Below are 24466 nucleotides of genomic sequence, written 5' to 3'. Positions count from 1 at the left end.
TTTTGTTTACACATTTTAATGCATCTTACAGATTGGTATGTTTTACCAAAGCAATTAAACGATTATATTGGCAGCCAGTGAGTGTTCAGATATGAATGGTGGGTGGCAATGCAGCACAGCAATACAAAGACACGATCTGCATATTATAAAAGCACACAGTGAGCACAGGATACTCTCAGAATTCAAGCGCTGTCAGGGAACCTGAACTTCCGATCTTCTTAAACCTATTGGCTGCAGCAATGGCTATGTAGTTTTTCTGTACAAAGGAGTGAGGTGCAAGAGGAAGGAGGAGAAATGGAAGTATTTAGTATCTTAAAATAGTGTTAAGAAAGTGGTAAATCAATGTTTCCTCAGCATTTCACCTTCCACATCCGCCTGGCCATATACTTCTTGAGGAGAACCTGTGACTTGAGCACGATGTTGCTGCTCTTGGCTTTCTCACTGATGTTGTTGAGCCATGGGTGTTTGAGACTCTGAGTAGCACTCATACGACCACTGTAAAAAAAGAAGACATTCAGAAGACTTGGAATATATAACAAGTTGTATTAAATTTCTTTTATTGTGTGAGATATTTTATAGTTCTTTTGCATCCCTTTTGGAGCTTGAATGCAATTAGTCACTGTACGCTTTCATTGTATTGAAAAGAGCAGCTCGGAAATTCTGCAAATCATTCCAAGTCACTCGGAAGTTGTCGAATACAATTACAAGTTTTTGGACTAAGTGTACTTGTAAGTGTATTTTAAATTTCACCTTCTTTCTTTGATAAGCAGGTTGGAGACGAAGTCCCGAGCCTCAGCAGACACATGCTCAAACGCATCCTCATCGAAGTACCTACAGACATCCAACAGAGGGTGTTGTTCAACAATTTCTATACATTATTGACATCTTGTTCTGGGCTCCATATAATTTACGGCCTGGTTTCACAGACAGGGCTTAGATTAAGCCAAGATTAGGCCTTAGTTCATTTAGGGCATTTAAGTAGCTTTTATTAACATGCCTTAGAAAAAATTACTGGTGTGCATTTTGAGACAAAACAATGATACTGACATTAAGGTATCAGTGCAAGTTGCTTTCAGTTAAAACAGCTCAAACATTTTATTTTAGTCTGGGACTAGGTTTAAGCCTTGACTGTGAAACCGGGAGTATGACTTGTAAATATATTTTTCTTTGTGAGTTGCTAATGTTGTGTTTAGTATAGAATGAATATAATAGTGGCATACCAGTTGCCCATAAGCACATTGTTGAGGGTCTGTCCATCATCATCCCCCAGAAAAGGAGAGAGGCCACTTAAGCTACAACAACAGAAATTGATTGTGATTTTTATTGTTTCTCCAGTTAACATGGAGCTAACAGAGTTACACAAGTTTCTTTTTCTGTTTTGGAGACTACCCATAATACACCATAACACCGGTATTGCTTTAATTAGAAGCAGTTGACTGAGTGACCCTGGATGCTCATTTACTGCCTTGTTTGATGCTTTTGGACTCACTCCCAGTCCCTTTAGTGTACGTCCCCTACTGTTAGCCAATCTATCAAACTAATTTTAATGCATGTAATCAAGGCCCGTTTGAGTCTTTTGCAGTGTTATGGTGATTTTAAATTCAAATGTAGAAGATTGTTCAAAATGATATTTAATTGCAATCAATATGTTCTGGTGTATGTTTAATGCACAAAGCTTATTGGGATTTACAGCATATATGTGACAACTCCCAAAGTCCACATATCTGTAGGGAAGGAGACGAAATCGAAGTTCACCACCTCCGGAGCTAAAAATTCAGGCGTTCCGAATGAAACTTTGAGCTTCTCTCGTGGTTTATATCTGAAGGAGGATAAGGAGAAGAGTCACTTAACCATAAAAGTAAGCCTTGCCTGTAATATTTGAACTCTCAGAGGATCAACACATTCAGAAATACACAGTGGTCATTGGAAAAGTATGCAAGGCAAATGTCATATGCCAAAATGGCTGATGACAACACGAATCTTGATTTGAACAATGGACAAGCACAATACAGTCGTAGTGTAAAAGTTTCAATCATACCTCCTTGCTAGTCCAAAGTCAATAATTTTCACCTGATGGCTAGAGTGATTAACAAGGAGGATGTTCTCCGGCTGAGAAAAAAAATAAGAAACTCTTTACTTTGACATCCTGAAAACAAACTATGAATGAAATGCATCGATACATCAGTTTAAGAAATCCATAAATCATTGAATACATAAAAGCAAATAAAAGAGGCTGCAGTTTGATAAAAAAAAAAACGTTATAAAAGAACTAAATAATGGACTTTAAAAAAAATAAGAGACTTAAATTAAAATTAAAGTGAATTTAAACAAATTAAAAAGCATGATATAAATAACTTTCAATTTTATCAATTTCTAAAATGCCAATTTTTAAAGTATGCATTGGATTTTCAATTAATCAATAGCTTTTTCTGTTAGTAATTTTTCTGTTAATAATTTATATTGCTTTATATCATCAACTTCCAGTTAAGCCAGGAGGTGGCACCCAATCTGCTATCAATCAAATGTTACAAAAGTTGTCATTTGTCATGACTGTTAAATGTTAATGTTAAACTTAAATGAAATGTAACTTAAATTGGTTACAATTAAATAACTTAAATTACTGTACCAATGATAAAATTGCTGTTTTTAAACATTTTAAACAATTCTTTGGTTTTCTCCGATCAATTTTTTACCGAGCCAATCAGCGAACAGAGGGAGTGACTGAGAACAATGACGTTGATGTCGTGCGTTATTTTCAGTTGCAGTTCAGTAATGGCAGCGGAGGAAGATGCGAGCGAAGCCATTCGGTCCGTTGTGGCAATGCTGCCGAATATCAAGAAGTTCAAGCCGGAGCAAGAACAATCTGTGCTTAGTTTTGTTGGTGGCCATGTTGTTGTGGCCCTCCTCCCCACGGGGTTCGACATGACATACGTCTCGACCAAACGTTAGCGATTGGTTATGGCAGATCCAGAGTGACCCTGGGCAGATCCAATAGTTTTAGACTTCAATAGAGTACCCGCCTACAAGGAAGTTAACGCTTGTCAATGGAGTGTTGCCAGACTCTATGAACAAATGAAATGTACGAGAGTCAGGTGGGACCAGGCTATTACATTTCTCCATGACGCAGAAAAGACACGTCTAGTCTTAAATTTATCCGTGGCGCAGCAGACAAGCGAAGTCTATTTATGACTCACATTTCCCTTTGACACGCATCTCTACAATAGCGGTTACCATAAAGCAGTGTTTCTCAACCCTGCTCCTGAAGGACCCCCAACATTGCACGTTTTCTTTGTCTCCTTAATCAAACACACCCGATTCAACTCATCAGCTCATTATAACATATCCCCATCTGATAGAACAACGCGACTCTTTTTTGCTTCATCTCTTACCTTGAGGTCCAGGTGAATTACATACATTTGGTGCATGTACTGGACACCCTCACAGATCTGTTTTACGAACACCATGGCATCCACCTCAGTCAGCGGACAGCTCTCATCCACAATTCTCTCGAACAATTCGCCTCCTTCCACACTGAATACAAAAGAGACAGGACCACCTCTATGGTTTCATCCTTCACATGTTGCGCTTGTATTTGATTGCTTAAGTTGAGATCTGGGTCTACGTACAACTCCAAAATCAGCACAACTTGATTCTTGACCTCAAAGGCTTCATAAAGTTGGAGGATGTTAGGGTGACTGAGCTGGTTCATGACCTGCATCTCATTCAGTGCCATGTCCTGCAAAACAACAAAACAAACGTAGATATTTCCTATCAAGTTATTTTTTAATTTTGCTCGTGTTATTATCTGTGTTAGCTGTTATATGTGCTAATGAAGGTACCTAGTGTCCTGTAAATAAAGCATAATTAATAATACAGATCCAGAATATGAACATTTCAGGACTCAGCAATACTAGAAGAGACATTTTCAAGTGGAAGAATGTTTGCTAATTTGGAACAGCTGAAAATGTGCTTTTGCTGATTAAATTCAGTGTATATAAATGTAAATCTGTTGATGCATCTAGAGACACATTATGTACACTGCACCACTCAAAAGTTTGTTCAGCACGATTTTTTAAAAGAATTTAATTTAACAAGGATTCATTAAATTTATCAATTGACAGTAAAGACTTCCGGAAATTTTTAAACTTTCTATTTATCAGAGAATCCTAAAAAAAAAAAAAAAAAAAAAAAATCGATCACATTTTCCACAAAAATATTAAGGAACAGTTTTCAACATTGATAAGAAATGCTTCTTAAGCAGCAAATCCGCATATTCTAATGATTTCTAAAGATCATGCGTCACTGGAGACTATTGATTCCTGTGAATTTTCAGCATTACTCCAATGTTGGTAAAAAAAATTGTGTTGCAAAATACTAGTTTGAAAGCAACCTCAGTGATGGCAGTTTTTGATGCACTAATTAATGTGCAAATGCTGTCAGTAATAGTGACATTTTAAAACATGCACAGCACAGATCTGGTCTACTTACCCTTTCTCTGGCATTTCTTGTGTTGATGATTTTAGCAGCAAGCCTCATCCCTGTCTTAGCCTCTGTACATTTGTGCACCTTGCCAAAACGACCGCTGACAATTTAATATGATGGTTAAAAATGTCAAAGATTAGGATGACTGGTTACTACAAAAATATTCTGCTAATAAATAACTTAAGTGAAATAAATGTAGAATAACTCCGTAGCAGTTACTGTAGCAGAAATGTTAGCTTTCAGCTCACCCTCCCAGCACTTCTCTGGTGTGGATACTGAAGGCATCACAGGGTGGAGGGTTCGACTTCAGCGTAACAAACCGGTGAGCAAAAGGGGCTGGCTGAGGTGAAACATCATCTGAAAAGAGCCAGAAGGACACTGAAAGAACACTTCTAATAGACAACAATCTTTCAGTCAGTCTACTTCATTGAGAATCTTGGGTCAGAGATCACTGAGATGTTGATATCTGATCTATAATTCTCTTCATGTTGGGTTGGAGTGGGAACAGCTGCAGGAGAGTAAAGGGCAATAATGTGCCAGGGACAAAGGATTATCATATTTCAGATACTTCAGATTTCTAAGGTCAGGCTATATTAGAGGCCTTGCTGTCAGCTTAACCTTTGAAAACAAATTTACACAACTGGAAATTGCCTTTTTGTGGTTATGATGTTCTCTTCTGGAAACAGTTTACTGACATTGTCAATACAGAATACCCTTTAACTTAAATTTCTTTGATTAAAAAAATTAATAAAATAAATCATAAACCGAACAAATGTTAACAAATTAAATAAACAAATGTTACTTACCTATAAGTTTAAAACAAGTTTTATAAGGATTATTGCTCTTCATCTGTACTGGATTCTTGTCTGAAGCTGGACTTATTTTAATCTGTATTCCACCAGATATGTGGTTTGCTGCTCCAACTGCTTCAGTCGCTTTCTTAGCCAGCGGTGCCGTCACCATGTGGACCAAATCTGCCTTTCCTCCAGTGACCTGTAATCTGTATAAGAAAAAATTGCTAGCTATATATATATATTAAAAAATTTAGGGTAATATTTAGTATTGTTTTTGAAAGAAGTCTCTTGTGAAATATTACAATTTGAAATTGCTGTTAAAACGCATTTTTTTAAATGTTCCTGTTGTTGGCATCCTTCAGTGTCACATGATCCTTTAAGTGTTCTAATATGCCGATTTGGGGCTCAAGAAACGTTATTATTTATGTTGAAAACTGTACATTTTTGTGGAAACCGTGATTCACTTTTCAGTATTATTTGATTAGAAAGTTTAAAAGAACAGCCTAAATAGAAATCCTTTGTAACATTATAAATGTCTATACTGCCTTTTTAAAAAAAATCAATTTCTTTAAAAAAATATTTGAATAAAAACTCTAACTGATGATCCCAAAATTTTTAAAAGGTATTGTGTGTGTAAACACTCCTTTGAGGACAAAATGTCTCCCAAGTATCACAATACCAGAAATCTTTGACCTTGTAGGGACATTTTTGGTCCCCATGAGGAAAACAGCTTATAAATCATAATAACTTAAGATCATAATGTAAAAATGTGGAACGTTTTCTGTGAGGGTTGTTTAAGTTTAGGGGATAGAATTAACAGTTTGTACAATAAAAATGTCAATGGAATGTCTCCAAAAAACATTGATACCAATCGTGCGTGTGGTTTTACCATTTAAAACCTAACAAATGTCTTATGAAATATTGGTTACACTTTATTTGAAGACGTCGTTGTTAGAGTAATTATACATTTATTTAAGTACTGAGTAATATTAAGTAACTACATGTTACTTCATTGTAACATGTAGGGTTATGACTTGGTTTAGTTGCATGTGATTATGCATGATTTATAGTTATTACTATAGTAACTACATGTAACATCAATAAGCTGCTGCAAAAGTGATAAATTGCATTTTTTAAATTTTCAGACAAGGAATTGATCCCTTGCTGGTTTTACCTCTGTAAAGAGTTTGGGCAGCTGTGCACTTGTCTAAGGGAGAAAGCCTCTTTTGTTGCTGTGGTAACATTCAAACACACTGTTTTTGGTGGTTTGTGGCTTGGCGGACACAATGTCGCATCTTGTGACGTTGTCATTTTTGTGGTAGGTGTATTTACTGATGATTTTCCCGAACTCTGCGCAGTTTCTGCAGGAAGAACCAGACTTGTTTGGGGAACTTTTTGGATTGTTGATGAATCTGTAGGGACTTCCATTAAATTCAGCTTGGGAGGGTTGTTGGGTACCAATGAAGCCGTACATGGACGCATTGCTGGAGCAACCAGTTCCGTCATCTTTGGTATGGTATGATTCGGTAGGGTTACATTCACGGTTTCAGTATGCTTCGGTCGGACTGTGTTGGGCAAAACAGCTGTTGTCACAGGAACAGATGCTGTCGTCATCTTAGGTGCTTTAGTTTTTAATAGTGACACTTTCCAGTCATCTTGGGCTTCTGATTTTGGTGGAGCATTACCAGAAGTCCTCTGGATCACCGTAGAAGCAGCAATGATGGGTATCAGGATGTCATTCTGGTTCTTATTTTCAAGGTTATTCATTTTCTGTGTTTGCTCATGACGTTGAGATAGGTTCAATCTTGGGGGTACAGTGGATATTTCTCTTTCCCCTTTGATTTGCAATTTAGGTTCATGTTGAACTTTGACCTCTGTTGAATCTTTTCTAGCTTGATGGTCCTCTCTTCTCATTCCATTGTTTTCATTGACTTCTAGCAAAACACCTAGACAAACACATGGAGCAAACAAGCCTTTATATTGTTTATTCCAAGGACAATACAGATATATTATGAAAGATTAAATCATTATCGTTATGCAGTTATAGTCATGTTGAGGAATAATGTCGTTGGAATCACTTTCCGAAAAAAAAGTTCAACTGATGAACAATAAAAACATTTACAGCCAATCAGAATCCATCCTGTTGAGACAAGAAAACTGCATGCAAAGATAGAGCAAAATAAAAACACCAGTCATGAATTTGGAAGTCTAAAACAAGAATTTTTAAAGCTAAATGTTGGAGGAGCTTGAGTTTGTTACCCAGCCATATTTTATTGACCCGCAAGATGAGTCTACTCACTGAAATTTACGCTACTCCTACATCGGGTCAAAGGTCACTCTTCCGCCGTTACTCGACTCGCATACGGCCGTAACCAGAAACCAGTGATTAATTTATAAATATGGATATTTTTCTCCCAAAAACACATCACGTCGCTTCAGAAGGCCCTTTAACCCCCTGGAGCCGTATTAATTAGTTTTGTGATGGACGGATGCGCTTTCTTGGGCTTCAAATTTACAGGTATTATTCACTCCCATTATAAAGCTTTTTTTAATAACTCCAATTGTGTTTGGCTGAAAGAAAAAAATTAATGTACCTAGGATGGCTTGAGGGCGAGTTTATTATGGGATAATTTAATACATAGAATAAAAGAATACAATTTTAAAATCTAACGTTCAAAGTATGACAATATTGTATACCTTATAACCTCATCGTCATTGTTTTTTGAACAATGAACACACCTTTTTTTGAACAGACCTTTTAAAGAAGCGAGTAAAGATTAGCATAACCAATGTCCACCGCATATTTGTTAGGTTAGCTGATTGCCTTAATTCCATAGATATCACTGTCAGTTTCTGACCAGTTTTCCTATTTGTTTATGTGACGATCGGCATAAAGCCTATTACTGTTTGTTTCCTTAGCCAGGTGATTTTATGAACTACAGAATGACAGAAAAACACAATAGTTAACACGCTAACAAGCCCGTCATTCAGATTTATGTCCATCAATCCCATGGCATGGCCACGCTCCACTTTTCATTACTAATGAATGCCGCCCAGCATATATAGCGTAATATCGTAGTACCTTTCTCTGAGGGTTTATTAAATGAATGGGGCACCATTTTATGGTCTCTGTCTAAGCGAACATAGACTTCCTCCTGTCAATAGAGAAAAAGAAAAAAAAAAGTGTTTACAAACAGATATTAAGCACATGGTAAATGCCATTTATGCCATGTTGATTAATGCAATAACTGTAACAGTTAATGTTAACAGTTTATAAGCAATTCTGGTTCTAATACTTTCCACTGACCGCAGAGGTTCGAACAGGCAGGGACTTCCGTCTCTGTAGAGCCACTAAAGGCACAGAGACGCTCTCACACCGTCTGTCCTCCAGACCTTTCATATTCAAGGGACAGAACAGAAAACTAAAAAAAAAAGACTTACACCAAGACACTTGAAAACCTGAATGTCATTGCAGTCTGATTCCCATACCACGTGCCAGGTCCTCCAAGGCGGTTCTCATCTCCAAGACTTTCCTTTCAAGAGAATCCAGGAGTCTGGTCTGAGCTGACAGCTGGCTGGTCACAGTCTCCTGCAGTGTGTTGTGCTGGACGCAGGTCACACACATCGGACAACTTTTCCCTGGGCTCAGAAGGAGCTGCTCCACTTTAAACAGCAGGTCATCAACCTTGGCCTCCAGGGTTATGGGATTCGAAGGAGGCACAGGGCATTTCATAGAGCCCTTGACAGACATGGAATTAAAGCTGTGCTAGAGGGAGAGACAAATATACAGGTATTAGACAAAAAGTACCTTTGAGGACAAATTTGCAATTAGGCCAACAGATTTTACTCCAAACTTTCAATATAAACTCTGTGGAAATATATCCATTTAAACTAGACGATTTTTGTTTGCTGGTCCTAGATGGTCTCTCAGCATGGCAAGCTGAAGAGAACAAAATACCTTTAAAACCAACCAAAAGACCAGATTAGTAAAATAAGCGGGTAATTAAAGCCTAGATGGACAAAGAAATTTCACATGTGTAGCTGACAGAAAAAACTTGGGACTTTTGAGCTTTGATTTATTAAACGTAATTATATTACTAGTCAGTTAACTAAAAACCAAGTTAATAAATATTTCTATTGAGTAAAATTGGTAATATAAATGTATATGGCAGTAAACAGTCTTTAAGATAAAATAGAAAAGTAATTTTAGGTGCTCTAACTGGCCACCAATTTTTCTGTCCTCCGGTATGATAAATTGACTTTAAAAGTAGAAATCTACTACACAAGAATAAATAAACTCTGTAAAGTAACTGACTGAAATTACAATCATCATAACTTATTGTCATCATAACAAGCTCCAAAGATATTTTACACCCACCTGTAAAGATGTTTGTCCAGAATGAGACGCCCAGCATAAAATACATATGCTTTTCGACAAGTGTAAGGACAGATTGATCTCTGGCGTTTTGTGGAAGCTCACTGAGTGCCAGTCTGTCAGATTCCTTTTTTATCTCTGCTCCATGGCCACCTCACCAGAAATAGGCAGACCAGAGAAGGGGGGCTCGCAAACAGTAAACTGATAATAGAGGCATGCAGGGCTGGCCCAGGGGAGGGGGCACACAGTCATTCAGAGACAAAAAAAATAAAATAACCCAGAGTTGAACGAATGTGAGACACGAACCTCTGGCGTTCAACCATGCAATGCTGGCAGTCATGTCTTTAATGCAATAAAAACTGCCCTTCACTGAATTACAGTTCCAAACCTGTATGAATTTCTTTTTTCTGCAAAACAAAGGAAGATATTTTGAAGATTGTCTGTAACCAAACAGTTGATGTACCTCACGGACATCCATCATATTTTTTTTCCCCAACTATGGAAGTCAAATAGGATCCATCAACTGTCTGGTTACTGACATTCTTCAAATTATATTCCTTAATGTTCAGCAGAAGAAAGAAATTCATACAAGTTTGGAACAATTTGAAAGTGAGTAAATAACATGATTTTCATTAAGTGAACTATTAAGCAAAACCTGCTTCTATAGAATTAATCAACCAACCAAATATCAACCATTTTATTGGAGTTGCGCCCCTAATCATTAACCACATACACAGCATTTATATACTAAAGTCTCTTTATTTTGAGATACAGAAAAAAAGCTAAAAAAGGACAGAAAAATGAATCCGCATACACAGGAAAAGTTAAGAAATTAAGCTGGGGCAGGCATCACACCCAACTGTAAAATTGGGTTACTTGACCACAAAGGATTAATGCATCAGCAACAGAGATAAAAAACTACTCTAAATACTCATAAGGACATCAAAGAGTGATATAAAACAAGAATTAAGAGAACTGTGTAGAATTAAAGTCAATGTAACCGTATTCTGCATTTACATGCGGAAACGATCAGAAAAGTTTGGAGATTGGGGCACTGTGAGGGACACGTCACTCTTTTTCAGCTCTATCGGCTTGTAGCGTCTTATTGGTTGGGCCTTTCGCACCTTTTGAAGAAGAAAAAAAAGATTCAATTAAAAATAAAGTAACTTTCAATGTCAAACAACTAAAAACTGATTAAAAAAAAACTAATTCGCACAAATAAGTCAGATGACTTAAATGGATAGTTCACCCAAAAACAAAAGTTATCACTTACGCACCCTGAAGTTGTTCCAAACCTGTACGAGTTATACACAAAAGATTATATTTTAACCATTTTCAAATATTTGTAACCAGACGGTAGCCATTGACTTCCATAGTATTTTGTTTTCTTACTATGGGAGTCAATTTCTACCGTAAACTGTTTGATTACCAACATTCTTTAAAATATCTTTTGTGTTCAACAGAAGAAACCAATTTAGGTTTGTAACTCTGAGGGTGAGTAAGTGGTGACAATTTTCATTTTGGGGTGAACTATCCCTTTAAGATTTGAATTTCCAGTCCTACAGGGGAGGAAGAAAAAAACCCCAAAAAAACAAGTGCTTCTGATTTAGCACAAATCGTCTGGAATCTCTTACCTGCTCCTGACGTAGCCTTGCAATCTCCGCCTTTTCCTGCTCATCTCGTTCTCTAGCCCGCTCCTCTTCCATGCGAGCCTTCAGGGACTCCTTCTCACTCATCTCCTTTTCGAACTCTAGGCGTTCCATGGCTCTCTGCTCCGTCGCCAAATGGAAGCCTTCCGAAACTGTAGAATTAGTAGTATTGGCTTAAGAAAGTGCCAAATATGAACAAAGAGGACCAGGTGAAGCGGTTAGGGAGAGGTGAGAGCAGTGAAAGTTGGAAGGAAGCGAGAGTTGTTTTTGGAGTTAACTGTGCACTTCTATATATATATATAAAAAAAAGAGCCAACAAGCCAAAGCAAAGTTCAGACTGGAGACAGTACAATACTAAGTGGTAAGATCACAAAAACCATCCACCACAAACACAGCATACCTAGGATTGAACGATTCTCCTTCCTCGGAACAAATGGCTCTTTGTGTGTTACATTGTTTGGCCGTGCTTTAAAACATGCTGATTCAGCCTGACGTTTCAACTCCTCTTTCATCTGGGGAAACATTTTAAATGGAATGAACCTGTTAAAATACAGACTGTAATAACACTTAAAAGCAGAGGCAACAAATTTAAAGTGATTTTTCCACTGGCTAACTAGTCAACACTTTGGATGTGTGTGGTCCAGTAGAACATAACATTCAGCAATGGATGAGGAGAAATGGCAAAAGATGATCTTACCATCTGTTCCCAACGTTCTCCCTTTGCAGTTCCTCGTTCGTCAACCATCAGCTTGAAAGGAGCAGGTTTGGTGGGCTCTGCTACCTTTTTCTCAGGGAGGTGCACTTCATGGAAGTCAGGAAGGGGTTGGGCCTTGAACTTTGGCACCTGTAAGATTTGGCGAGGCAGTGCATTTAGGCATAGTACAAATTATGAAGGTCTTTGGTGTCAAGACACTTTCAGGTCCAGAAAAAATAAAATACCTCTTCATGTCTCAGTTCCTCCAGTTTCTTCTCCTTCATGACCCTTCGTTCACGCTCACGTTCCTCAAATGAGAAAGGACACATTTCTACGTGGCTCTTGACTGGCGGTTTGGGCTGGAAGGGCAGGAAGTGGGGCACAGCAAGTGCCTTAATAGGAGCAGGAGGCTTTTCCTGGAGGTGCAAAGAAATTAGTTGAGACTCAAATATCAGTTTCATTATTATATATAAAGCATACATGATTAAAATCTACCTCTTCTTTTTTCCTTTCAATTCGCACACGGTTTTTAAGAGCAAACGCAGGTGATTCTGGAACGGTTGGATTTAGAACTTTCTTCTCTGGGACACCCTTTAAGAATGAAAACAAAAAACAGAATTATAAAAATGACATTAATTTGTCAAATCATGCTCAAAAGAGGTTTGAAGGAAGTGTTGCCAACCACAACTTCCTCCAGAATTCGTGTTGGTAGTGGTCTGGGATGGAATGTGTGGTCCTCTTTTTCCTCAGGCTTCCTACTGGCCTGCCTCTCCTGAAGTCGCTTCTCAATCTCCAGCTGGAAGCCTTCAGGCTTGGTGACTCCTTTATTAGCAGGCTTTTTGGGAACCAGAGGTCCTTCCAGAATCTTTCTGTTGAGTTCTAGAGCTTTGAACTTAAACCTGAGGGAACAGAAGGAAAGTTTGAAAAGGTTTACTTATGCCACATTAAAATGAAGCACAAAAGTATGTGCAAAACATCCGAGCAAAGCTCACTGCTGCAGTTTTTCTGTTTCCTCAGCCTCAATCTCTGCAGAGCTTTTCACCATAGTGGGACGATGTCGCTGGCGAGTCATTAGCTGTGGCGTTTTGGGGTGTGTGATTTTTGGCTTGTCTGTCTTCACTGGTGATGGTCCTGCAAAATTAGTCAAAAGGGGAAATTAAAGATCATATTTTAGAGGAAATAAATCGTTTTTTATTTATTTAATGCTATGAGAATGCAATGCTAACTATATTCAAAGCCACCAGAAACAGGGTCTCACCTCTCTCCTGGCTCTGGCGACTGCGCAGGTGATAGCGGGTGGGTGTGCGTTTCTGGAACTGCTCAATCTGCTGGGCCATTGGCACGTAGGCTCCTGCCTCATCATGCTTCCTCTTGCCTCTGGAGAGGTTGAAGGGTTTGGGAATGGTTGTTCCCTTTGGAGCCTTCAACTACAAATTGACGACAGCATTCAAATCTCAAAATCAAGCAACTTAAAAATCCAACATATCCTCCAGACCCATCCTAGTGATGGCACTCACAGGGGAAGATGGGTGCTTGCGGAGCTGAGAGGTGAAGTTTATCTCCCTGTACGAGTGATCATCTGCAGAGCCTCGATCCGTGTGGTTCTTCAGCCTGCTATCAGAGCGGAAGTTGAACTCTTTGGGAATGGTGGTGGACAGCACTTGCTTCTTAAGAGGCTGACCTTTCAGAAGATACCAGAACAACAAATTAAAAAACAATGCAAAATGAAAAAGGCAGTATTTCATTACAAATAGTAGATGTATTAAGTTTTGCCATAAACTCACTTCCTGCCAGTGCAGCCCTGTAGCTGGCCTCGTTCTTACGACGATGTTCTGCCACCTCTTTCTGCAGAGCCTCGATGCGCTCGAGCTCCTGCTGCTCTGTGCTTTTCTGTCTGAAGTTCAATGACAACATATAGAGTTTAACTATTTACTTAAAAAAAAAAAAAAAATACTTTTGAGATTTTATACATCTTTTGACAAGACATTAAGGTGAGTTCCAGTTCCTTACCAATAAAAAATTTTTTTTTACAAAACTGTTTAACTGATTTATTCCTGTGATGGCAAAGCTGAATATTCAGCACCCATTAATCCAGTGTCAAATTATCCTCCAGAAACATCTCATTATAAATGTCGAAAAACAGTTGTGCTGCTTGAAGGGCACCAATTATGCAAAATTCACTTTTACATGGCGTTTGAACAAATGAGTGTTGGCAGTGCGTGTACACAACCACACTATAATGATAAAAATCCACCCAGTGCTTTTTTTAAAATCCGCATAAATCATAAGCACCGTCTCAGATTCGAGGCAATGTGACATACTTTTGTACAAGCCCGCCCAGTACTGTTGACTGACACAGCAATTTTAGCATGGACCATCCCAGAGTGAGCTATACACCAGACCTGCAAACTCCTCAGAGTGAAAAAGGTGACAGTGGGGTGAGGGGGGGCACATTTCTGCAAACAACACATTTCTGAGCGCTTTATTAAACAAAAATTTGCTGTTGGCGTATTAGCCTAAAACAACTTGCTCGCCAGATTGTTTATCTAAATAGCCCTATGTTGTTAGAAATTACTGTTTACCAGGTTTTAGGTCATTTTCTTGATTTAATTTTTTTTATTCTTTTTTAAAATTAAAACTAACATCATAAAGTATGATATTTGTTTTACTTTGAGCAATTCTGGAGCTATAATTGACTCTTCATTTTTTCCAAGGAACTGTTTTGTTTTATATGCTCCTAAGAAATGTAATATTGTAGTAGTTATAAACAAAGGTTTATTTTAGTTCAGATTAGTTTGAGGGCAGCAACTGTATTCATAATGTCAAAATAAAACCGACGTTATGTTACTTGAAGGCATTATAGCCTACTATTCCTGCCAAACTTCCATGGTTGCAGTAAGTGTTACTACAGTAAATCCATGGTGAATGTTGCTGATCTGTGGTCTGATCTGAATAGTTCATTCATGGCACAATGTTTCTACCTAGTTTCCACGTCAGTGCTGTTTGATCCGTTAATAACGGACAAATGTGAATGTTTCTCACTAGATCTCGCAGGAGTCGCAGCGATGTTATTACTTCTGTGGCCAATTCAAATGCTTCCTTTACTGGATCTCTTATTAGCGCTGTGTAGTAACAGTGTCGCTTGATCAAGATCGGCTCGCGCTGCTTTGGTCCAAACTGATAAACTGTCCGTCAACCAGACAAAACGAGCAGTTTCGTTCGGCTTGCCTTTTGATGTTGGTCAATGTTGTGGTGGCTCCGGCAGATTATGAGCGCGTTTACCACGTGCAACGCGCCTACATTCGAAATAACGAAATTTTGGTCGGCAGGAAAAATGGCCTACTACCCCCCACCCCCCAAAAAAACTCCCCGGTTCTACACGATTCACGTAAATGACCCAATTGACCAAGAAAATGGCGACTGTCGCCGAAAAACGACAAGTTTGCAGGTATGATACACAGTCCGCCATTGTTTTGATGCCAGAGCAGGTTAAGACAAGAATGTCTTCTAAGCGATTGAGGTGTTTTGTTGATGGATGCAAGAATGAACATAGCAGTCTTCATTTACATTTAAATGAATGACTTCCGGTCCGACGGCTGTCGTTTGTCGGGTGCAGTGAAAAAGCAGCGTAACACTTTAATGCGCACTTCTTATACGGTGTTTATACAGCTCTTACAGTGATTCTCTAGAGTAAAATTAACGCTTCATCTTTTATGTGAGATACAATAAACTTCATTGAACACATCAGTATATTTTTGGCCATCATTCGGACTAGAGGCTGACATTTTTTCGGGAATCCCACGGGTCACGGGATTCCCGTGGGATTCCTGCAGGATGGGAGTCATCTTTGCTATCAATCACGGGATTTGGACGGTACAGGATAAATGGTTAACGGGAGCAGACGGGAGCGGGAATCAACCAATAGCAAAGACGACAAAAAAAGAAAAAAGTAAATGCATTATTTTGTAGTTTCCTTTTAATACGCCTACAATGTAACGCAATTAAAAAATAACTACACGACCCAGCCGTCCCAGAAGCCATCAGTGCTTTTTGTCACGGCTTACCGCCGAAATTCAAAGAGCAGTGATGGGAGCTAACAGCCGCGGAGAAGTCGATGTGGCAAAAAATGATTTACAGCGCAAAGTCAGAAGTAATGACATGTCTATTAAGTTCACAGAACTGGTCGGAAAGTCTGAAATATTAATTAAGTTTATGAGAGTAGAATGTGACGGTGATAGCACAATGTACGCTGCTTGTAAGACATGCTTAGTCTTAGTCAAGTACGCAAGTGATTCAGGGACGAGCAGTCTGAAGAAGCACACTTGCAAGGCAAATTCGGGAAAGAATCAGGCAAGCATCGCTTCGTTCATCAAGCGAAAATTGCCGTATATGGGAGCGGTACAGGAGCGGGAGTCAGTTTAAACAGGAGCGGGATGGGATTGGGAGTCAATTTACCAGGAGCGGGATGGGATGGGATTATTTTTTAAACTTTGGTCTGGGAGTGGGACGGGACAAGATTTCTTTCTATGGGAGTGGGACGGGACAGGAGTGAAAATCCACTCCCGTGTCATCCTCTAATTCGGACACGGTCCACTATAACAGGCTTGTACTAATAGTGGATAAAACGAGATGAAAAATAAGTTAGAACCGTGACTAAACTAGACCCGTTCTATTTCCATACAGCATAAATTCTCTGGCTCAGTAGGTATTATTGTCCGACTCTAGGTCGAAATAAACACTGCTACTGAGAGTTTCTGTTTTGATATTATCATTCTGAGAGAAGAGATTGTCCTGAAGGAGTGCGAGCTCGTCAGCAGCAACAATTAATTTGCATTTAAAGGGATACACTAAAACAGTGCGTTTTTCTGAGCCCCAAAAAGTGACGATTTAAACATGCTGTAAAAAATGATCTGTTGGGCATTCAGTGCTGAAACTTCACAAACACTCTGGGGACATCAGAGACTTATTTTACATAATGTGAAAAGGGGCATAATAGGTGCCCTTTAAATCAATTTGTTGGAAACTATTTTAAATTAATGCTCTTTTGAATTTTTAATCAAAAATCCTGAATAGAGTCTTTTGTAAACAATTGGGTAAAAAAAAATTTGAATGAATCCTACCTAAATAAAATTTCTTAAATAAATAAATATTTGAACTGTAGCGTAGTTTGACTTTGCTAACTGTATGCAGTCTAATAAGATTCTCTTACGGTTTACTGTTGGAGGCAGAAGCAGTATCTGAGGTGTTGGCGGCAATGGCTGGTTTGCTCCTCAGCCGGACACTGCTCCTTGCACCAGCACCACTGCGTCGCACAGTTCTGGATGTTGAGCTTCTATGAGGAGATAAAACAACAGTAAAAATCACAAAATATTGTTACTTTCCAGTAACACCCCACATTACTAGCCAGTTCACCAGTGAAGTCTACTAAATCCCCATTAGGTGCCCTCTAGTTTTACCTTCGCCGCTGATCAAATACTCTCCTCACAGTGGCAGTTGGTACAACTCTATGCAGCAAGACAAAGCAGCTAATTGAGCACTTTGTAATAAACAATGGATCCAAATATCAGGAACACATACCTGCTTTTCTTAACAACAGGTGGTGTTGAAATGGCTGTAGGATTTTCATTTCTTGACACTGGCCGTTTAGACACTCTGCAGAAAGGAAGAAAAGTAAACTTATAGTAGCCATGTTTCCATTCAAAGTTGCGAATTTAACTTAGGCGCAAAATTGTAATATCGCATAAAAAATTTGCGAATAAAGCACTGTTTCAATACAGTGAGTCGAAGAGAACAAATACTTCTTACTGATGAACTGGTGCTGAATATCACTAAGAAAAGTAGGAGAATCCACTGTATATAATAATTTTTGTACAGGCCTGTAATAAATTACTTGCGTCTCAAAGCGTGCAGACGGAACGCAATAAACATGTTATCTTGCTTTCAAAGGCAGCTGCTGCTGTTTGGGAATGCGGTCATGTAAGAGTTCTTGGAGGGAATTATACCGAACCATTTTGAAAACACTTTGCTCAGGCATTTGAGAAAAACCCAAACAGGTTTTCAGATATACAGTGAAATGAGATCAGTACACTGGTCGTGTCATCCCATCGCAGTCACATGATTTTTTTATGTGCATCAGGGAATTTAGTCGATAAATGTGTTTCCATCGTAGTTTATCCCCGTATTTTACTTATCGGATAAACTTATCCAACCCAAACGAGCGTATACGTTTTAATGTGCATTTTAAGAATTTATGAGTATAAAAATGGATGGAGACATAGCTAGTGTTAGAAGAGAGTGAGAACAAATTGAGACTAGTTGTAAAGGCACTTATAAACAGGCATTATACAGAGGTAAGAAAATGCCATTGAAAGTTTTCTGAAGATAGACAGTTGCTTTTAGAGCTATATTTATATATTATAATAAAAAATATACATTTCAGGCATCGCAACCCGTGAGCTTGCTGTGCTTGGTACAGTATTTTCTCTGCTCGCACATCACTATTCTTCTTAGCACCTGTCTTCAGCAGATTCTCTCACTGGCCTGTGTTAATGTCCTGTTTAAAGACTTCATAATATTTCCACATAAATTACATTTAGGTAAATGATAAAATGATCGCAACGCAGTTTGTGCGCAAGTCCGGAACAGAGATCGGCCAAAAGAAGAAAGCAAATCATGTGTTTGGAGCAAAAACCATCCAGTTCCAATTTCTGGCCGGTCGACTGGTGCATCTCTAATAAGCAGATATCCCTTTACCTGGGGCAATCATGGCCTAATGGTAGCAGAGTTGGACTGGTGACCCAAAGGTTGCTGGTTCAATTCCAGTACCGGCAGGAATATGACTGAGGTGTCCTTGAGCAAGGCACCTAACCCCAATCGCTCCCCGGGCGCCACTCAAGGCTGCCCGCTGCTCCGGGTGTGTGTATCCACGTTTGCAGTGTGTGTGTTCACTACTCACTACTCTGCTCCTAATGTGTGTGCACTTACTTGGATGGGTTAAATGCAGAGGTCAAATTCCAAGTATGGGTTACCATACTTGGCCATCACGTGTCACTTTCACTTTCACTTTACCTGCGTGGTTGAGCAGGAACAGAATTCAGGCCCTGGCCAGGAGCTGTAGTAGGTCTGCTGTTCCCCCATGATGTGACTATGTTAGATGGGACCTCTGTAGAGGAGCTTTCTGTGACATCTGAAGCAGAGCAGATGTTAAGAATAGACATGCAAAAACACCTTCTCAAATGGTTTCTAAAGGCCTGTACACACCAAGGACAATAACTATTAAGTTTTAATAATCATTCCAATTCTGAGAATAGGGAAGTGCACAACAACTATTATAACGATAGATAAAATCACTTTCAGATTTTTTCCCAGCTGATGAAAATATGGACAGCCGATCAGAATCAACCTGATTTTAAAGACCTTGAGCATTTAATACAGGCAACAAAAACTTATAATAAACACAACACAGTCATGCATTTATATGGATACAATTTTATTCATATTTTTTAGTTATTCTTGGTGTAAACAGGCCTTAAGTACCTAAGCTTGTTTCCACCATGAAATTAAAAATAAGTGCGATGATCTTACAATTTTAGAATTATGGGATAAAAAGACACTATTATTTATTCCAAAACAGAGAGAGAGAGATTTACTTAGAGACTTAAGAGAGATTTCTAAGTGAATAATGCAGCCTTTTCCAACCTGAGCTTGTCATCTCAACTTGTTTGACCATAGGAGATACCAAAGCTGTGGGCCTGTTAGTATCATGGTTTTCTTCAAAAGGATTTGCAGTCCGTAAAGGGGTGGTGAGCTGTTCCACAGCACCGCTTTTAGGAGCTGCCTTCAATTCTAAAATTAAAACAGAACAAAGACATTTTTACCAGTTTAAATCAACTTTTTGATTTCACGAGGTCCTTTCAGTGGACCTGTTGTGTAACAAATTCTGATAAATACAAATATTTCGAATAAAAGTCCCAATATTGCTGATACCCCAAGCCTGCATATACAATAATACAGTGAAAAATAATGCTGAAAGTGTTCAGCAAGTCACACTACTGGGTAATATTGTTAGAAATATAATTGCTAAAATTAACAATATGTTCACTATTTTATGTATATCACAATTCATGATGGTAACAAAAATATGTATATTACATAAAAAGAATGAAAAGCCTTACCAAACCACTGGTCAGCATTATCCTGAGGGTCCAGGACAAAATCATCTATAGACTCTATAACATGAGAAGGGGCATCCCATGTGTATGCATCAGCAGAGCCCCCTTCCATATTCACAGTGCGAATCTCCTGCAAAACCACGTATTTACACAGTCAAACTGCATCTATAACAATATTTCACATAAAATAAATCATAAATGGACATGAAGAACACTGGAACTGCATTTCCTGCACAGAGTGGCGCAAAACGGCAGTTAATGGCCGATCTCAGACTAAAGGCCCAAGTTAAAGTTAACTTAGGCTGTAATAGCAGCAGTATCGACTAGTTAAGGATATAATATTTATTTATAAAGTATCAATATTATAAGTAAAATTAAAGAGACAGACTAGCATTTTACACTATCATTTGAAAATCAGTTGTTATGAAATGGAAGTCTGTGTAAGTTATCTTGCATTACTCGTAAGCACGAAAAAAGGCTAAAATTAAAACAATCGCAGTCTAAATAATATATTCATATGGATTAAGAACGCAGTAATAAAACGAGGAGATAAACTTTCAATTCAGGAACTGTTCACGTTAGTTCTATTACATCAAACAATAAAAAGCTTGGCTTTCTAAGATGAAGTTAAGTTACGGCCCAAAACGACCGCACACATTTAACGTTAATATTTACTTAAACGCAGAAGTCGTGTCAAATAAAATATCACAACCCATTAAAATGTATAAGCACTTACAGTTCAAATTAATGCCTCTGTCTCCTATCGCAACCTGAAAGGCTGAAAAAAATATAGTACAATGTTTAAACAGCAGACAGCTCGTATCCTGCAGTCACAAACAACCCGACGGGAAGGGAATGCTTAGTTTGAATGTTGGTGCCGTTAAAACTTACAAACCAGCCAATCAGAGTGATTAACTCTGCGCGTCTCATTTCCTATTAGCTCCGCGTTTGTGACGTTTTAGAACGCAATAACCACGTCACTAGCTGAGCAGCATAAACGAAGGACATTTAAAAAAATTGTCCGTAATGTTTTAAACATATCAGTAATTGTTTTAAATACGGATTATTACTTATACGGATTATAGTCTTCTACGGTTTTACAAAGTCATCTTTTTGTTATGACTTGCTATTAAAAACATTGGTAACACTTTACAATAAGGTATAATTTGTTCAACAGTTGATAATGGATTAACTAGCATGAACATTTTTACACAATTTATTTCATTGCACAACATTTTTACACAATTTATTAACTTTCGTTAATGTTAGTTAATAAAAATGTCCATGTTAGTTAACAGTGCATTAACTAATGTAAACACATTTGACCTCATAAATATTTTAGTATATGCTGATTAACATGAACTGAGATTAATAAATGCTGGCATTGTTCATTGTCAGTTCAAATGAACTAATATAGTTAACTAGTGTTACCAAATTAATCATTATTGTTAACATCAAACCTTTTCCTACATTTAATCTTAATTCCCAATATTTATTAATTTCCAAAAAATGAACCACAAACTCATACCAGGATTCCAGTTTTAATGTTATCAGTGCAAATTAATTTTCAAAACAAAGTGAATTTGGCCAGAGAATAATATCAAAACACTAACAAAATACAGTACAATAAGGCTTGACGATGCATGCCAAAACACTTTTAATGCCAGTAGTGACAGTAGAATCATAGTGACATTAGCATAAAATGGACAAGGCAATAAAAAATGACAAGGCAATAAAACAGATGCACATGTTATGAGCAATACACTCCTTTGTAGTGAATCAAATCTTCTGGATCATCACCTGGAATTTACCTAAGAACAAACAAGGTGCAGAGAAAGAGGGATGGAGGGACACAAGAAACAATTAATTAGAGCTCGATGAGAACATGAACTCTGGAAAAATAACTTCAATCAACTTCATTGCTGATCAGTTTCAGATTAAGTAATATCATAAAAGGAAAAAGTACAATAAATCTAGTAGTTATTTATTATATTTTTTGCATATAATTTGTTCCTTACAGGCAGGCATGACTGATACTTCCGCTGTGACTATACTTTTCACACCAAGGTTTGAAAGTGCTCCTCGGACCAGTCCACAGGTGAAGGCTAAAAACTGTAGACATAAATAAATGAGAATCACCAGAATATATACAGTACCGGTCAAAAGTTTGGAAACATTACTATTTTAAATGTTTTTGAAAAGTCTCTTATGTTCATCAAGCCTGCATTTATTTGATCATAAATACAGAAAAAAACAGTAATATTGTGAAATATGATTACAATTTTAAAAAATGGTTTTCTATTTTGATATACTGAATTTAATCAGCCATTACTCCAGTCTTCAGTCACATGATCCTTCAGAAATCATTCTAATATGCTGATTTATTATCAATGTTGGAAACAGTTGTGCTGCTTAATATTTGTTTTAACCTGTGATATTTCTTTTCAGGATTCTTTGATGAATAAAAATATAAATCTTTTGTAACAATATACACTAAAATTCAAAAGTTTGGGGTCAGTAATTAAAAAAAATATTTTGAAGGAAATTAATACTTTTATTCAGCAAGGATGTGTTAAATTGATTAAAAGTGACAGTAAAGATTTATATTGTTAAAAAAATATTTCTATTTTGAAAAATTACTGTTCTTTTTAACTTATAATTCATCAATAAATCCTGAAAAAAGTATCACAGGTTCCAAAAAAATATTAGGCAGCACAACTGTTACCAACATTGATAATACATCAGCATATTAGAATGATTTCTGAAGGATCATGTGACTGAAGACTGGAGTAATGGCTGATTAAAATTCAGCTTTGCATCAAAAAAATTTATATATATTTTTAAGTATATTAAAATAGAAAAACGTTATTTTAAATTGTAATAATATTTTACAATATTACAGTTTTTCTGTATTTTAGATCAAATAATGTATGCATAAAGATAATTTTATAAATATTTATTAAATATACATTACATATATAATGATATGAAATGTTAAAGGTATTGGTTCTTGAGTTTCACTTTAAAATATGTTGTTTATGTTTATACCTTCGGCGCATGTTCCAGATACTGTTTGCCAGCAGACAGTTGGCTCAGCAGACGGAACTTGTTATCTTGTAGCACATAAATACCCTACAAACAATTTTGTCATGTTATTCAATAAAGACATTCACTAAGCTAAGTTATATGAAATTGACATAACAATTGTGTTTTTGTTATAAAAAAATAAATTAAAAAAACAGCTGGACTTCCATGATATTGTACACACCTGGTGGTTTGTTCTCAGGTTGTCAATCTGCTTCTTAAAAACACTGGTCCAAAAATCTTTGCAGATGAACTTCATGACATCAAGCTCATCTTTGAAACGTGGCGTGTCTTTGGTAAACCTGCAAACAGAAATTATAGCTGTTGAGAGAGATACATCTTCTCAAGAAGAAATGTATATATTTTTCTACTACTAATTAAACGGTCTATAACATTTCTATGAACTAATTTAAAACAACCCATTTACTTATTCAGATTTAAAGTCTGTATATATTCAAGTGACAATCTGCTCTAGTACAAAACAAAAAAATAACTGCACAAGCATAACATCTGATTATAGGATGTCATCATCAGATGATCTGATTGAATTATGAATAGGATGTAAATATCTGCTATGATACCTCTCAATAAGTCCTTGTCCCACACGAAACCCCATGTTCTCAAGTTTAGAAACACATCGTCCATTCTCCTGTGCACAGAAATACACTACATTAATTCAACATTCCCACAATAGTAGCTTTATTATTGTGCTTGGCTTACTCAGTTCTAATACGCTATTCTACGTTTCTGTGACAGTGTTTTCAGTATATCTCCAGCTCTTACCGATTCCCCAGTTTCTGCACTGTTGACATACTGAATAATTTCACTGTGCAGGAACTGAAAGAGAGCCTCGTCTGCCATCTCAAGTCAGTTCAGCCAAAGCCAGACTGAAACTGACAGGCGACAAACAACGGACGTACTACCACAAACTGACTACCGGTATAAATCAGCTGCTACTTTAGAAAACAGGTGCCATTCATTGTGCGAATATATCAATTAAATTCAAATATTTCGCCAGTGTATTCGACTGCTTGTTATAAACATAAATAGGGTCCTTCTTCACATCTTTTCCACTTCCTGTTTGCCTGAGAATTAGCTGCCCTTGTTTTTGCCTGAATGTGAAAATGCTTTTCTCTCGTTTTATTTGGAAACCTATTTCTCTCTCGATTTACAAATAAGAGCGGGAATTAAGTATGGAAAAGTGAGGTCACGAACAA

General features: G+C 37.5%; 3 protein-coding genes across 7 annotated transcripts; all 3 read right to left on the bottom strand.

Annotated features, from left to right (window-relative positions):
- mylk2 (myosin light chain kinase 2) lies at nucleotides 1–9870 on the bottom strand. 2 transcript variants are annotated; one of them, XM_077218496.1, is made up of 16 exons: nucleotides 9655–9870; nucleotides 8766–9042; nucleotides 8584–8669; nucleotides 8359–8431; nucleotides 6451–7222; nucleotides 5289–5482; nucleotides 4731–4839; nucleotides 4489–4582; nucleotides 3627–3736; nucleotides 3390–3531; nucleotides 2039–2109; nucleotides 1691–1819; nucleotides 1221–1292; nucleotides 751–831; nucleotides 363–495; nucleotides 1–256 (listed from the first exon to the last, which is right to left on the bottom strand). In XM_077218496.1, the coding sequence occupies exons 2-16, from the start codon at nucleotides 9025–9027 to the stop codon at nucleotides 176–178; spliced, it is 2409 nt and encodes an 802-aa protein (XP_077074611.1). In that variant the 5' UTR covers nucleotides 9028–9042; nucleotides 9655–9870; the 3' UTR covers nucleotides 1–175. The 2 variants fall into 2 exon arrangements, with proteins under 2 accessions (XP_077074611.1, XP_077074612.1); XM_077218497.1 differs by having other exon boundaries at nucleotides 8766–9037; nucleotides 9655–9820.
- A 520-nt stretch (nucleotides 9871–10390) lies between these two features.
- tpx2 (TPX2 microtubule nucleation factor) lies at nucleotides 10391–21054 on the bottom strand. Of its 4 annotated transcripts, none has more exons than XM_077218498.1 (18): nucleotides 20902–21054; nucleotides 20169–20295; nucleotides 19693–19839; nucleotides 19063–19180; nucleotides 17572–17646; nucleotides 17451–17498; nucleotides 17204–17326; nucleotides 13779–13888; nucleotides 13512–13675; nucleotides 13253–13421; nucleotides 12987–13125; nucleotides 12677–12893; nucleotides 12490–12585; nucleotides 12240–12410; nucleotides 11998–12144; nucleotides 11701–11812; nucleotides 11286–11473; nucleotides 10391–10775 (listed from the first exon to the last, which is right to left on the bottom strand). In XM_077218498.1, the coding sequence occupies exons 2-18, from the start codon at nucleotides 20275–20277 to the stop codon at nucleotides 10665–10667; spliced, it is 2244 nt and encodes a 747-aa protein (XP_077074613.1). In that variant the 5' UTR covers nucleotides 20278–20295; nucleotides 20902–21054; the 3' UTR covers nucleotides 10391–10664. The 4 variants fall into 4 exon arrangements, with proteins under 4 accessions (XP_077074613.1, XP_077074614.1, XP_077074615.1 ...); XM_077218499.1 differs by having other exon boundaries at nucleotides 11286–11452; XM_077218500.1 differs by lacking the exon at nucleotides 17451–17498.
- Nucleotides 21055–21690: 636 nt separating this feature from the next.
- trappc6b (trafficking protein particle complex subunit 6B) lies at nucleotides 21691–24344 on the bottom strand. The gene is made up of 6 exons (XM_077218535.1): nucleotides 24033–24344; nucleotides 23831–23898; nucleotides 23434–23551; nucleotides 23214–23297; nucleotides 22184–22277; nucleotides 21691–21976 (listed from the first exon to the last, which is right to left on the bottom strand). Exons 1-6 carry the CDS (start codon nucleotides 24108–24110, stop codon nucleotides 21945–21947), a joined length of 474 nt encoding a protein of 157 aa, XP_077074650.1. The 5' UTR covers nucleotides 24111–24344; the 3' UTR covers nucleotides 21691–21944.
- Between the last annotated feature and the right edge of the window lie 122 nt (nucleotides 24345–24466).

Source organism: Siphateles boraxobius, unplaced genomic scaffold (assembly GCF_051911475.1).
Source record: "Siphateles boraxobius isolate OS27281-9 unplaced genomic scaffold, OSU_SipBor_1 77, whole genome shotgun sequence".
In the NCBI taxonomy this organism is placed as follows: Eukaryota; Metazoa; Chordata; class Actinopteri; order Cypriniformes; family Leuciscidae; genus Siphateles; species Siphateles boraxobius.
The sequence above is the reverse complement of the archived record's forward strand: the minus strand, read 5'-3'. Positions and strand labels throughout refer to the sequence as shown.

Excerpts from the sequence above, each read along its gene's own strand:
- mylk2 (XM_077218496.1), bottom strand. The coding sequence starts at position 9,027 with ATGTCTGTCAAGGGCTCTATGAAATGCCCTGTGCCTCCTTCGAATCCC. Across the intron at positions 4,583-4,730 it reads ACCAGAGAAGTGCTGGGAGG|CGGTCGTTTTGGCAAGGTGC; the intron begins GTGAGCTGAAAG and ends TTAAATTGTCAG. Across the intron at positions 496-750 it reads CTGCTTATCAAAGAAAGAAG|TGGTCGTATGAGTGCTACTC; the intron begins GTGAAATTTAAA and ends CTTTTTTTACAG.
- tpx2 (XM_077218498.1), bottom strand. The coding sequence starts at position 20,277 with ATGGAAGGGGGCTCTGCTGATGCATACACATGGGATGCCCCTTCTCAT. Across the intron at positions 13,676-13,778 it reads CAGGGCTGCACTGGCAGGAA|GTCAGCCTCTTAAGAAGCAA; the intron begins GTGAGTTTATGG and ends ATCTTCTGAAAG. Across the intron at positions 12,894-12,986 it reads GAAACAGAAAAACTGCAGCA|GTTTAAGTTCAAAGCTCTAG; the intron begins GTGAGCTTTGCT and ends CTGTTCCCTCAG.
- trappc6b (XM_077218535.1), bottom strand. The coding sequence starts at position 24,110 with ATGGCAGACGAGGCTCTCTTTCAGTTCCTGCACAGTGAAATTATTCAG. Across the intron at positions 23,552-23,830 it reads GGACAAGGACTTATTGAGAG|GTTTACCAAAGACACGCCAC; the intron begins GTATCATAGCAG and ends TTCTGTTTGCAG. Across the intron at positions 23,298-23,433 it reads ACCTGAGAACAAACCACCAG|GGTATTTATGTGCTACAAGA; the intron begins GTGTGTACAATA and ends AATTGTTTGTAG.